General features: G+C 52.6%; 1 protein-coding gene across 3 annotated transcripts in view; it reads right to left on the reverse strand.

Moving 5' to 3' along the window:
* Positions 1-3,302: 3,302 nt before the first annotated feature.
* Positions 3,303-12,877, reverse strand: part of RGS9 (regulator of G protein signaling 9) — a 51,092-nt gene continuing 41,517 nt past the window's right edge. For all 3 annotated transcript variants that reach the window (XM_054688551.1, XM_037495178.2, XM_037495179.2), the window contains 2 exons: positions 5,063-5,499; positions 3,303-4,086 (listed from right to left, as the gene is read on the reverse strand). In XM_054688551.1, the coding sequence (XP_054544526.1) occupies positions 3,936-4,086; positions 5,063-5,499 (588 nt within the window). In that variant the 3' untranslated portion in view covers positions 3,303-3,935. The remainder of the gene's footprint in view (positions 4,087-5,062; positions 5,500-12,877) is intronic.

Raw genomic sequence — 12,877 nt, forward strand, 5'->3', positions numbered from 1 at the left:
AAAAAAAAAAAATGAATAGCAAATCATAACACTTAATTTTAAGAAGTAGAAAGTTGAGGATGTGCCCTCAACTGAGAAGTGGACTGAGGGGTGCTCAGTGGCCAAGATAAAACCTGTGCAACTAACTGGGGGCATTTGAGGTCCCTGTGGCCCTGGAAGCTGAACCCAGAAGCCCCTCATATCTAGGGGGAAAAAAATCATCTAATTGAGAACAAGCATGGAGTCCAGGAGCACATAAGGGTTACGTGTCAGTCCATTAAGAACTTCCTGTTTCTCCCTTCGGTCCTCCAGGAACCACAGTCTGCAGGATGAGAGGGGCAGCAAGAGAAGAAGAGCAAAGCAGGAAAAGGAGAAGAAACAGAGCCCCTCTTTCCAACCACAGCCCCACTAGGAGGTCCAGGCTGAAGAAAGGACAGAGCTTTCCTCTGGATAAAGGTCTGAGTTTTGTTCCTTACCCCAACCTTTGAACTGCTTGCATACAGAGCTGGATTGAGATTATTCTTCTTAACAGTGCTTGGAGGGTCTATTATCTGTAGGTTGGGAGGGGGGAGTTATGGAAACTGCCAGAGCTGTCCTCTAGGGTTAAAGAATTAATTCAAGGTATGAGCTTCAAGGGAGAATTGAAGGAGTAGGAAGGAGGTAGGGATGCAAAGTTGTTGTTTTTTTCCATACCCTGTAAAGATGTGAACAGACAAATGGCTACATATGCACCACCTCATTTGCTTTATCTTCAAATAACACTATAAAGAGGGTTTATCCCCCAATTCACAGATGAGGAATGCAAGGAGCTATCCCAAGCTGGAAAGGGCCAGGGGGTCACTCGCATCCTGCAACCTCACATTCCTCAGTGACCCACAGAAGCAACTTCCCCCGCTGTGACTGATGGAGCTCCATGAGCAACAGCAGAGCTGCAGGTGGAAGTCAGCTCTATCCCAGGGCCTCTTGTGGTCCTTAGCACCCAGCAGGTACTCAGTCTGAGTGACTGAAAAGTAGCCCAAGCATGGACTGGAGCTTACCTGCATTTTATAGATATTTACCAAATGTTTGGCCAAACAAAAACTAATCAACCACTCCTACATTCTCCCCTTTTCCATACTTTCCATTCCTCACCTCTCATGTGGGAGAGACTAAGTGGCCACCAATATTCATTCTCCCATCTTCCTCCCTAGTGTTAGAACCTCCAGGTGGTTATTCACAAGTTGATATAACTAGAGACTACATTTCCCAGCCTCCTTTGCAGGTAGGTGTGGTCATATGACCAGAGCAGACCACTAAGAGGGGAGTAGAAATAACACCTAAGTCCAAGTTATGAACTTAACAAACTGTCTTCCTATCACTTCTTTTCCCCGTGTTTTAGAGGAACACAGACATGGGGGTAAAGAACCAGTTTCAATCACTTCCCCAGTCTAGACATTAGAATCACCTGGGAGAGTCTTTTAAAATCCCTCCAGAAATTCTGATGTGATTGGACTGGATGTGTCCTGGGCATTAGGATCTTCCACGTGAATTCTAATATCCAGACGAGACGGAGAATCTTCTTAGCAGTGACCAGGGGATGAGTGGAGCAACAAGATTCAAAAGGTGCTGGTCCCTGGATTCTCTTTCTTCTTGGAGTTCACTTGCCCTGGAGTGTCCCTTCCTGGGACAGTTATGTGATGGAGACAGAAACTCCTTTGTGTTTGACTCTTCCTTCGGGGGGCTGTTTTTCTTTTTTTTTTTTTAAGATTTATTTATGCATACAAAAACGGGGGTACAGGCCAGAGGTGCAGGGGGAGAGAGGATTCACCAGAAACAGAATAGGGAACAGAACAAGCAGAGTGACCGAAATACACTGCTGAGGGGAGCATAGGGCGAGACAGGAGAGGTCTGCTGCACCATGTGGTTTGCTCCCTGGCCGGGGATCAAACTCGTGCTGCAGTGGCTGCAGATTGCTTCATAGGTTGTGTCTTAACCCCTTGGGCCACCAGGGAGCCCCGGGGGGGGGCTGTTTTTCACAACACTCCACCTTGGACCCTACCTAACTGAACCAGTGAACCCTGCAGTCCTCCATCTTTAATGTTGGGGATCCACATGGGTTTGGTGTCTCTTTAGGACCCCAGGGGCTCAGGAGTGGAGCCCCAGAAGCAGTGGTATTGGGAGTCCAGTCTGGAGATGCTCCTTATTTCCCACACACGGGCCAGTGGCGGATGATGGGTATAGATTATTTGGCCTTTCATCTCATTTTAGACCAGGTTTGCAAATGAAGACATCAAATTAATTAGCCCACTTGCCTTCCAAGGAAGGTCTGGCTTGTATCACTTACTCTGAGAGGCGTTTCCTTACCCCTAGAAGTGAGACTCTTGTAAGCCCAAGACAGTGGACTCTGGAGACACTGAATGAGGTGCTTTTTCTACACTGAAGTCCCTGTGGTCTCTCTGCAGGGTCAGCAATGCCAGGTCTGGGCCCCACATCTCCCCATTATGAGTCTTTAGAAAGTGCAGAGAAACAACAGCAGCCCCAGCATTTAAGGGCTAACTAAGGCCAGTTGTTCGGGGTTAAAGGCAACTGAGGGGGCTTTTATCTACTGATTGAATTCTGATGAAACAAAAATCAATGACAAGGGGCATGTTCCAAGCAGCACAGAATGTGACCTGTCGCCTCTGCTGCAGGGTTTCCCCACAGTGGTGCTGGTTTTTTGGACCAGAAAACCTTCCATTGTGAACTGGGAGGCTGCACCTTGTAGGATGTTTAGCAACATCTCTGGCCTCTACCACCCTCCTCTATAGCACACCCCCCACCCACCCACCCCTTTCTTATCAACCAGAAATCTCTGCTGACTCTGCTCAGCATCCCCTGGGGGCAAAGCTTTCCCCTGGAAGAGAACTGAGGTTCTAGAAGCAAGGGGTCTCGCCCACAGCTCCAATCCAGGGCTAGCAGTACCTGGCACATAGCAGGCTCCATACATACTCATTGAGTAAGCAACTGGAAGAAGAGATGGTGGGTGTGAGTGTGCACTGAAGCCCAAGGTGTCAGGAGTGGCCACTGGTGGATGCTGTGGACATGAAAATGCACACCCAGACCTCCTGTGCAAGGGGTGTGTGGATTGAGGGCCACCAGCTCATCCAGACCCGTTGCTCCCAGCCAATGACCTTGCATTGCGGGATACCAATGTAGAACATATCCCATAAGCCACGGGGACCCTACAAGGGTGGCTTTGGCTCAAGGATACCCCAGTGACATGACTAAGACTTTCTTGGAATTATGCTGCCTCTGAGCTTGTCCCTGCCCACTCCCCCATCCCCAGAGCTCAGCCCTGCCCGTGGTCTAAATCTCTCACCCCTTCATCTGCTGCTACACTTCCTCTTTCACGGGTATTTCCCCCAATAAATCCCTTGCCTGTCTAACCCCATCTTGGTGGCTGCTTCTTGATGGACCTGAACACACCCAGTATTCTAGAAGGAAGTCTTTCCCCAGCACCCCCTTCCTGTGTGACGCCACAATCTGGGGTGCCCCACTGGTGAGCTCTGTGGATAAAAGCATGACGCACAAACCAGTTTAGACATGGAGGGAGATCTTTAAAGTAACTCAATGTCCCTTTGTCCAGAAAATCAAAGAAGACATGAGTTTAGCTCACAAAAAAAAAAAAAAAATAGCTCATGAATAACTAATAAAACCAGACACAGCTAACATTCCATTCCTGGAGACTCTGACAAGTTCGCCTTTTATCGGTTTTAAGGCAGCAAGTAAAGTGCTTGGATGCACATGCCTTTCTTCTGCCCAAGGGGAGGAAGCAGCAGGGGAGGCGGGGAGCCCAGCCAGAGCTTCCCCATCACCCACCCTGCTTGTCCCTCCGGCTGGTCTCTCCCGAATATAATCTCAATGCACTTTGGTTCAAGAGCAAGCGCGTCTGGCGTCCCTCCGTGGAGTCTGACGGGAGCAACTCCCGTCGGGCCAGCTCAGCCAGCCTTCCCCTGGGCCAGGGTCTCCCAGGGGCAGATGACCTCCTTCTCTGTGCCCTGCTCGCCCGACTCTCCCGCACCGGCATCCTCTGGGTCCACCAGGCAGGTGCCGCTCTCCATAGGCACATCCATTTTGATCTGGAAAAAGCTTCAAGCACAAAAAGAAAGCACGTAGTATGGGGGCGGGAGGACCCCAAATTCCCACCTAAACTGGAGAGAGTGACACCCAGACATTTTTGCCAAGAGCTGTGTGTGCAGCCCCCGGGCCTGGAGGACACTCCTGTTTTCCTGCTGAATGAAGGATCATTTGAAAGGCGCATTATTTTCATTTTTGAGGGGCTTACGTTTTTCTGGTTTTGGTGAATTCAGGATGTTCCTATTGAACCAGGACTGAATTTTCAATCCCTTTGAACTGCCTTCAGATGAATCAGTGGCCTCTAAGAAAGAGGCTCCAGGCCCACAGGTGAGGCAGGGCAACGGCCGCAAAGCTAGAACATTCCCTCACCTGGGGCCAGTTGGGAAGAATCAATAGACATGCCTGGATTCTGAGGGCCTGCTGTGAACCCAGAGGGCTGCCTCAGGAAACCTGGCTTCTGGGGTTCAGGTTTGCAGCACCATCCAAAATGGACTCAAGGGGGCAACCTCTTGGCTGATCGTGACACTGTTGTTTTCCCAGAAACCACTTCAAGAAAACCATCCCCGCAAATCCCTCTGAGAGTTTGTGTTGGTGAGTGTTGAAGGGGTGGGGGGCAGAGCACCAAAGATAGGGAGGGGGACTGGAGATCCCAAAACCACGCCCTATGCACCCCACCACCATTGGTTCTCACTGTGACCAGTGGCCTTTCCTGGCCTTTAAAAATGCAGCAGATGTCTTAGACCTTCTTGAGATGGGGCAGGGTGGGAAGGAAAAACATATCAAGGGGGAAAAAATGGGAAAGAACTCACACCGTCTCCTTTACCAGCAGACGGGGGGCGGTGTGTGGGGGCTGTCTGGAAGCTGTCCAGCGGCCAGGGGGGTCAGAAGGCCCCTTTGCGGGATTGCTGGCCCAGAATCCTCCATTCCCCAGCCCCCAGCTCTAGCACCCACACTCCGCAGCAGCCCCACCCCCACCCCGGGTCCTTACTTGGGGACTCTCCTGGACTTCAGCCGTGGCAGCTGCTGGCCCACTTCCCCCAGGGGCTGCACCTTCCCGTGGGCCACAGCGGGGCACTTGGGCGACAGCCGGGCAAAGACCGGGGAGGCTAAGCAGCCTCGTCTCAGAAACCTGCTGAAGGACAGAGCCATGCGCGCCTTGGGGGCGCCCCGGGCCTGGCTGCTCTCGGTGAAGCAAGGTCCCCGCTGGCCCCCACCGGCCTCATCCTTCTGCTCGGAGCCCTCCAAGGCCACTCTGATAGGCGAGGGGCACACGGTGCTGCTGGGCCTCCGGATGAAGCGGGCGGGTGAGGGGAAGGGCCTGCGGGGCGAGCGGCAGGAGGGGGACAGCGGGATGGAAGGGGAGGGGGGCACGCAGGTCCCGGTGTACACGGTCAGGTGGGGGCTGGGGGCGGTGTGCTGGCCCGGCTGCAGAGAGAGAGAGAGCTCAGGTGAGTGGTGAGGCAGGACCGCAGGGCGAGCACAGGCCTGCTCTGGCTGTCCCCTGGTACGTCATCAGGAAAGGTGCCCAGAGCCGCTGTGACTATGGCACAGCCACACAGGGGCCTCCTGCCAAGGGGCCGGCCTGGCCCACGTCCTGGGCACCATCCCCAGAGCTGGGAAGTTTCAGCCAAAGACACAAAATGACCGTCTTCCAGGCCTGAGTTGCTGGATGTGGCCGGCTGAATTTCCAGTCACCCCAAACGCCAGCCCCTGCCCCATGCCACACCCCCACACCCCTTCTCTACCTTGGGTTCCCAGCAGAAGAAATGGAGACACTTCTCCCAGAGTGTAAATGTGGCAGGAGGCCCAGCTTGGGCCTTGCTGAGTCTCCCAAGCCCAAGACCGCCCACCTTGTCCTGAAATCCAGCCTGTGACCACACTGACCTTGACTGACCTTGGCTAACACCTGGGGATGACCTAGCTCCAGCATGGTCCTGAGCCACCTGCCGGCCCGGCAGGGGTGGCCAGGAGGAAAGGCCGCTTGTGGGACATGGACAAGCCACGAGAAGGAAACGGGAAATCCCGGGCCAGGACGTCTCTCCATGGAGAAAGGAGAAGCAGCCCAACCCCCTGGGCCTGGGAGCTGCCTGGGCACTGGGGTGGAGGAGCCTGGGACAGCTTTAAGTGAACAGAAGAAAATTCTAGCTGGGAGTTCTGGGAGGAGCTCTGCTTCTGCAAGGGCCCATCGGCCGGGGTCTGTCTCCCAAAGGCCTGTGTGGCCTGCACCGCGTCGGAGCCTGGCATGAGTGGAGCTGGGGTAGTACTGGTCCCTGCAGGCAACGGGACCCTCTGGGACAGTGAGGCCAACAAGGTTTCCAAGGGAGGATTGGAAATGTCTTCTGGAAGAGCGGGAACAAGCCTCTCTGAAGCTGCCGCCATCTTGGGAGTCCCTTGCTTAGAGGCTCCCACCTGCCCCGGGGCCTGGGCCCTGCCCTGCTCCAGGTCACCTGGGTGTGTCACCCACCACAGGGGAAGCACAGCAGCAAGCAAGGCTGGCCTTTGGAGGACAAGGAAAGAGGCCACAGAGGGCTGGCCTGGAGCTAGGGGGTGCAGGGGTTTCTCCACTCTTGCCCACCAGCTCCCTGACGTCCTAGCAAGATGCCATTTTGAAAGAGCAGCTCAAAGCACTAATTCCTCTGCTCAGACACCCACAGCCCACAAAGCAGAACCAAGCCCAGTCTGGGCCCCAATGCATCTACTTCCCAAGCCATTCCAGGTTCACCCCAACAACACTGCTGGGAATAATGAGGGGCTCTGAAGTTTGGGGGCCACCAGCTGCAGGTGTCCGTGTGGTCTCACAGTCAGCACCACCCAGGTGGTCTTTGTCTACAGACAAAGATCCTGTCCCACCCCCTACCCACTGAAGAGGGGTCTCAGGTGGGGAAAGCATCTAGCCAGCACCAAGTTTGGGGTGCCCAGCACTGCACTTCCAGGCCCTCCCACAGAGACACATGTCTCCACATAGGACAGTCTGCAGAGAAGAGCAACAATGGCGGGTAGGGGAGCCCTGGGGTTTGGGAGAAATCAGGAAGAGATGAGGATGATAGGAACTTAAAGCAAGGAGAATTTCTCCTTTGTTGGCTGTAAAGCTGGAGGAGGCCAAGTGGCAAGGAATTTGGGGAGCTTCTAGAAGCTGAGAGCAGCCCTCCTTGAACAGCCAGCAAAGCCTGGGGCTGTGAGCATCACGGGGAGAAACTGAAGCCTCGGAATGATCTGAGTGAACTTGGAAGCAGATTCTTCAAGAGCCTCCAGGTAAGAACACAGGTGGCCAAGTGAACCTGGCACGGTGGCGGGGGGTGGGGGGTGGGGCTCCCTGAGTGGTGACCCGGCTGAGCATCACCTGCAAGAAATGGTGGCTGCTGGTGCTAAGCTGTTCTGTGGCAACAGGTAACTAGTACGGTGACTAAGAATCCGAACCCAGGTCCGTGCAGCCTAAAAGCCCAGCTTGTCTGGCTGATCAGTGTTGCCTTCCCCTTCCTGAGGGGCTTCAATTAGACTTGAGGCTGTGGACAGTGAGACCCCAAATACCAAAACCAGGAGATGGGATTTGTTAAGAGAGTTGGAGGCATCCAAGTTCTCCCCCTTCAACAAGTTGACTGAGAAAACGCACACCCCCCAATGCGTTCCCTTGAACCCCACTTCCTCAGCATTTGTGCTACACACCTGTAGAAAGCCCCACTGACAGGTAAGAAAACTGAGGCTTGTGTTGCTGATGCAACTTGACCGAGATGGAGGAGACACTCCATCACCTCCCACCCAGTGCTGTGTCTCCCTGCACCTCCCACATGCACCTCTCTGTCCTTCTTCTCCCAACTCCCCTCTCCCAGAACCTTCTCTTTTCCAGGACGAATGACAGGGCAGGACAGGTAAGGGCGGTGAGGCTGCCCTGTGTCACTTACCTGGCCCAAGCAGCTCTTGTCTTCTAGCCCAGTGGGTCCTGACACTCCACACTGGATGGCTTTCTGCCCCTCCCCGTGCCCAGGGACCCTCTCCCAGAGGCCTGGGCTCACCCCTGCGATGGCAGCCCTTCCTGCCCATGGCACTCCACCACTGGGGCAGGCGGCAAAGCAGCGGCATGCATGACAAGTGACAAAGAAAAGTGACACGATAGAGACACGGTGAAGGAGAATTGGGTTCGGTGCTGCTTTATTACGTGTAGGAAGCAAGCAAAGGGGGCGAGGAGCATGAAATGGAACAGGTACATTGACAGGAGGACACGATCACAGGCGTTTCCACGGAAGGCAAAGCAGATGGCGCACAGATGCGATTCACTTTCGGTCCTGAGACTCGGAGGGAGCCCAGGGGCCACCTGAACTCCCACTTCCTGGGAGCAGGACGGGGAGAAGAGGGTCTCATTCAAGTTCAGCATGCAGGTGTGCAGCGCCCCCTCCAGTGATCTCTCCCACCAGCCATATCATCTGGCCCAGCCCACACCAGATGTTCCCATTTTGAAGAGACCTTTACTTCACCCCTGAAATTCAGGTCTGACCGGTCACTGCTGCACCTCCCCCTACAGTGACCTTTAGGGCTAACCGTCCCTAGGTCCGGCTGGGCAACCAGCGCGCAGGGGGAGAACAGCAAAACCCTACATACCTGCTGCACCTCCCCCCGCAGCGACCTTTAGGAATGGCTTTCGCCAAGGTCCCTAGGTCCGGCTGGGCAACCAGCGCGCAGGGGGAGAACAGCATAACACCCTGAAGCAGAGGAAGTGCAGCGGAAGTTCCCTGAAAAGGCAGAAGCTTATCAAAAGATAACGACCACCAGGAACCACTACAAGAATGCTAAAAATCTTATCCCGTCTTTCTAGAACTACACACTTTAATCCCTTATTTGTCTTTCTAAACTTCCTTCTTTCTTCTATAAAAGTCATTGCTTGTTATGTAGATCACCTCCCTGATGGTGATAGACTGAGCCCATGAGCAAGCTGATTTCATTGATATTCATTGTCCCTGTGCCTTTGGAAAACATATATATATTGGTCACAAAGAAAATTACACTCAGATTTTCACTCTTGAAGTGTGTCTGTTTGTCATTTCTTTCACCGACGCCCTGACCACCCTGCACGCTTCTCTCAACCCTGAGGTGGCCTCATCGTCTACTGCTGTGCTGGTCCGCGGCAGGTCACTATGCTCTGCTGCTAAGCCCCCTCCTGGGAGCTGCAGGCACAGGACGTGACACCAATACCCAGCGCTTCCCCCCCCTCCCCAATATATCCTAGTGGTCCCTGGAGAGCTGGGAGGGGCTTCATGCAAGACTGAGAGATGCAGAGGAGGAAAATAATTGGACAGCCACGCCCTAAATGTACCTTGGGAAATGCTTAAAAGAATAAAGAATCACTGGACAACACCGACAGACGGAAGAAAGCACGTGCTTACTCTCAGACCGTGACACTCTAGGGGTGGTGGTGATGGTGAGCATGACAGTGGTGAAGATGGTGGTGGTGATGGTGATGATGTGGCAGAGCATAGTGGCGGTGGTGACAGTGATGGTGGTGATGATCACGGTGCTGGTGATGCTGATTGTGAAGATGGCAGTGATGATGGGGGTCTTGGTAATGATGATAGCGATGATGGTAATGGTTCTGATAAGAGCAGCTGGCATTTATTGAGCATTTATTAGATGCCTAACAGAGTGCTAAGTGCTTACTTGCATGTTACTGTCCCTGGTCCTTGAATTTCCACTTAATCCTCACAACAAAAGCAGTCTCTTCTCTAAAAGCCAGGCTGGAAAATGAAATTCTACAAGGGAAATTCTAGTACCTTATAGCAGACCTTATAGCATATGCACTCTCTAGCATAAGAGACCTCCCGCTATGGGTAGAGGGGCTCAAGCTGCCTCAGAGCTTGCCTAAGAGGGAATATCCTAATGATATTTAAATGTAGCCAACTCCTGTCCAAGTGAATACAATTGTTGATGCTGTTTGAGATTCAAATGGGCCCGGGGGGGGGGGGGGGGGGGGGGGGGGGGAGGGGAGGTTGCCACTTACTAGAGTCTGGCAGCGGACACTCTTACAAAATCTCAAAACTGGGTAGACACCTGCAGCAACTTGACTACTAACCACGGAGATTTCCTGGTGGATTCCAGGGTTGGGGAGCAGAACACGAGCAGACACTTAGGATGGGACTGAAATGTTGATGCTTGGAGCTGAGATAATAGTGAAGCCAAGCAAATATATGAAGTCCCAGATCCTCCAAAAAGAATAGAGACCAGGGCCTCCCCTGGTGGTGCAGAGATTGAGCACTGGGCTGCGAGGCTGCCCGCAGCCTCTGCAGTGCCAGTTCATTCCCCAGCCACCGGCGAGGGTCCCACAAAAAAAAAAAAAAAAAAAAAATAGAGACCATCCAGGGTGAGTGGTCCAGGCTGGTCATTGATCATAATCATGTTCACCTACCAATTAACCCAGTACCCCTCTGCTTTGTCTTCTCCTGATCCTCCCAGCCTCGCGATCCTTGCATGCCCTCCCAAAGCAACATGTGGCTTCCCACCCTGTTGTTTAATTGTCTTTCCTGCTGGGCTGGAAGCTTTCCAACCTGTCTTTCTCCCACCCATGATCCTAGCACCTGGCATGATGCCCAGAGCACCTGGTAGACTCTTGGGGGATGAGAGACTTGGGAAGCAGACACATCTCACATGTGGGGACCAGGATGGTGGATGGTGGAGTCTAAGGTAAACATGACATAGTCTGTGCCCCATAGAGTTCATGGTGAATTCAACATCCTGCCATCCCCACCGCCATTTTGCTAGCTCTGTAATCTCAGCTCATATGGGGTAGCTAGAAAAGATAGCAAATATCTCTGATTTCACGCTTCTCAAACTTTCCCACAAAAGTAGGACAAACAGCAGGAGAGCCGGGTAAACATGCTTTCCCAGGAGTCTGAGGGCAAAGCTTCAACCTGCCACTGCCAAGCATGAAATGTCTTTGAAGTCTCAAATTTTATCTTAAAAAATTCATGTATATTTTGCATTCTAATTCATAATATATTCATGATTATTTTAATGTGAAATTTTAAACCACCTAACTTTCTTCCCATTCCAAATCTTCAAGTAAAGTTGCTGCCCCCGGCTGGGTACCCTCCTGGAATTAAACAAAATCTGTTTGAAGAAGCTGGGATCTGGTCCCAAGGCCTCATTTCTCAAGTCAGGAGGGAACAAGGTTAAGTGACTCACTCAGGACCACATGACTAGTGGTAGAACCACGTCCAGAGTCCAAGAGACCGTCTCCAAACCCAGGGCTTCTCTTCATTCATTCTTTTACCCACTTGTGCAATACACGTTTATGCAGCACTTGCTAGGCCTCAGGTATTAGGCTCCAAGTGGTAAGTAAGAGAGACATGGTCCCTCCCGTCATGTCATTCAATTTACAATGACTCTACCTGAAATTTCTACCTGGAGTTCCCAGGTAGGACCTCAACATTCTTCAAAAGAAAGAAGAACAAAGTTGCTCTTTCAGAATATAAACTTGCCTATGATTAGGGAAAGTCGGGAGAGTAATGGAATCATTTTGTTAACATAAAACCAAGAGCCACAGACTCTTTCCAAGGGCCTACTAGACCTTGTACACACCTGGCCCCGCCCACCTCACAAACCTCATCTTATACCACTTGCCCTTGTCCAGCAGGATCCATTCACCGCCTTTCAGTTCACTCCAAGCCATTCCTGCCACAGGGACTGTGCCCATGCAGGCTCCTCTCCCTGCAGAGGCCTGCTGCCTAGCCCATATTCTTGGTCTGACCAACTCTTTCTTACGCCACTGCTTCTCTGTCACCAACTTACAGAGGCCTCCTTAACTCACAGGCCTTCCATCCTCCCTGTCACGGCACCATACCCATTTGCCATGAAACGCATTCAGAATTTGTGCCGCCTGTGACTGTTGTCAATGGCAGTGTGGCCCCAATGGCTCACCCCACCCTGCCAAAAGACTTTGAAATTTCTCTCACTCAAGAGCTAGAGTCCATTTCTCCACCCCTGACCCCAGACTGCATTTGGGACCCCAGTTGGGTGAGCTGAAAGAGACCAGGTGCGGTTCCAGCTACATCTCCAGAACCCTCTGCATCACTCACGCCCTTGCGGTTCTGCCATCCCCATAGGATCGCGCCAAACTAGCTGTTGGAGGATGAGAGATGAGAGGCTGGTGAAGCAGAGCACAGAAGCATTCCACTCGACCCGGCCTGGGCACCGAACATCAAGCCCAGACAGAGTGAGTCCCTCCAAGGTCAACAGAGCCACACAGACGAGAAAGAAACAGAGTTGGAAGTCGCTCTAGTTTTGTGGTCATTATACAGCAATAGCTACCTGAGAGTTGCAGTTGATTTCACTACTTTTTGGTGAGTCCCAGTCCATAAGCTTCACAAGACAGGGAGCATGTCTATTATATTCACCAGTGCCGGGCACGCAGTAGGCACGCAGTCAACATGTGGAACGAGTCTTTTTGTTGTGCAAGAGCCCTAGCTCACTCACCAACTCATTCTCCCTGCTTTGTACTCTAACCTAAGGGCACAAGGCAAACTTAACTTCAAGTATTACCTTCTAGGCCTCCCAAGGCTAGGGGTGACCTGTCCTCTGCGCCACCCCTGACCTACTGCGGAGGGAAGCACAACATCTGGACTGTACCCAGGAGCCCTCTCTCTGATTCTCACTCATCTCGAAAATGTAACAGACATCTACCATCCCTCCTCCCGCGAAGGGAGACATCAGCACCTTCAACTTCATCCACAAGACAGCAAAGACCGTTTCCACTCCCTGCCCTGGAAGTCACAGGCTGGAATCCTTCTGCCCTACACGCTGCTCTTCCCCGGCATGCAAC

This window comes from Talpa occidentalis, unplaced genomic scaffold, assembly GCF_014898055.3.
Source record: "Talpa occidentalis isolate TD23 unplaced genomic scaffold, MPIMG_talOcc4v2.1 talOcc4.7, whole genome shotgun sequence".
Classification (NCBI taxonomy): domain Eukaryota; kingdom Metazoa; phylum Chordata; class Mammalia; order Eulipotyphla; family Talpidae; genus Talpa; species Talpa occidentalis.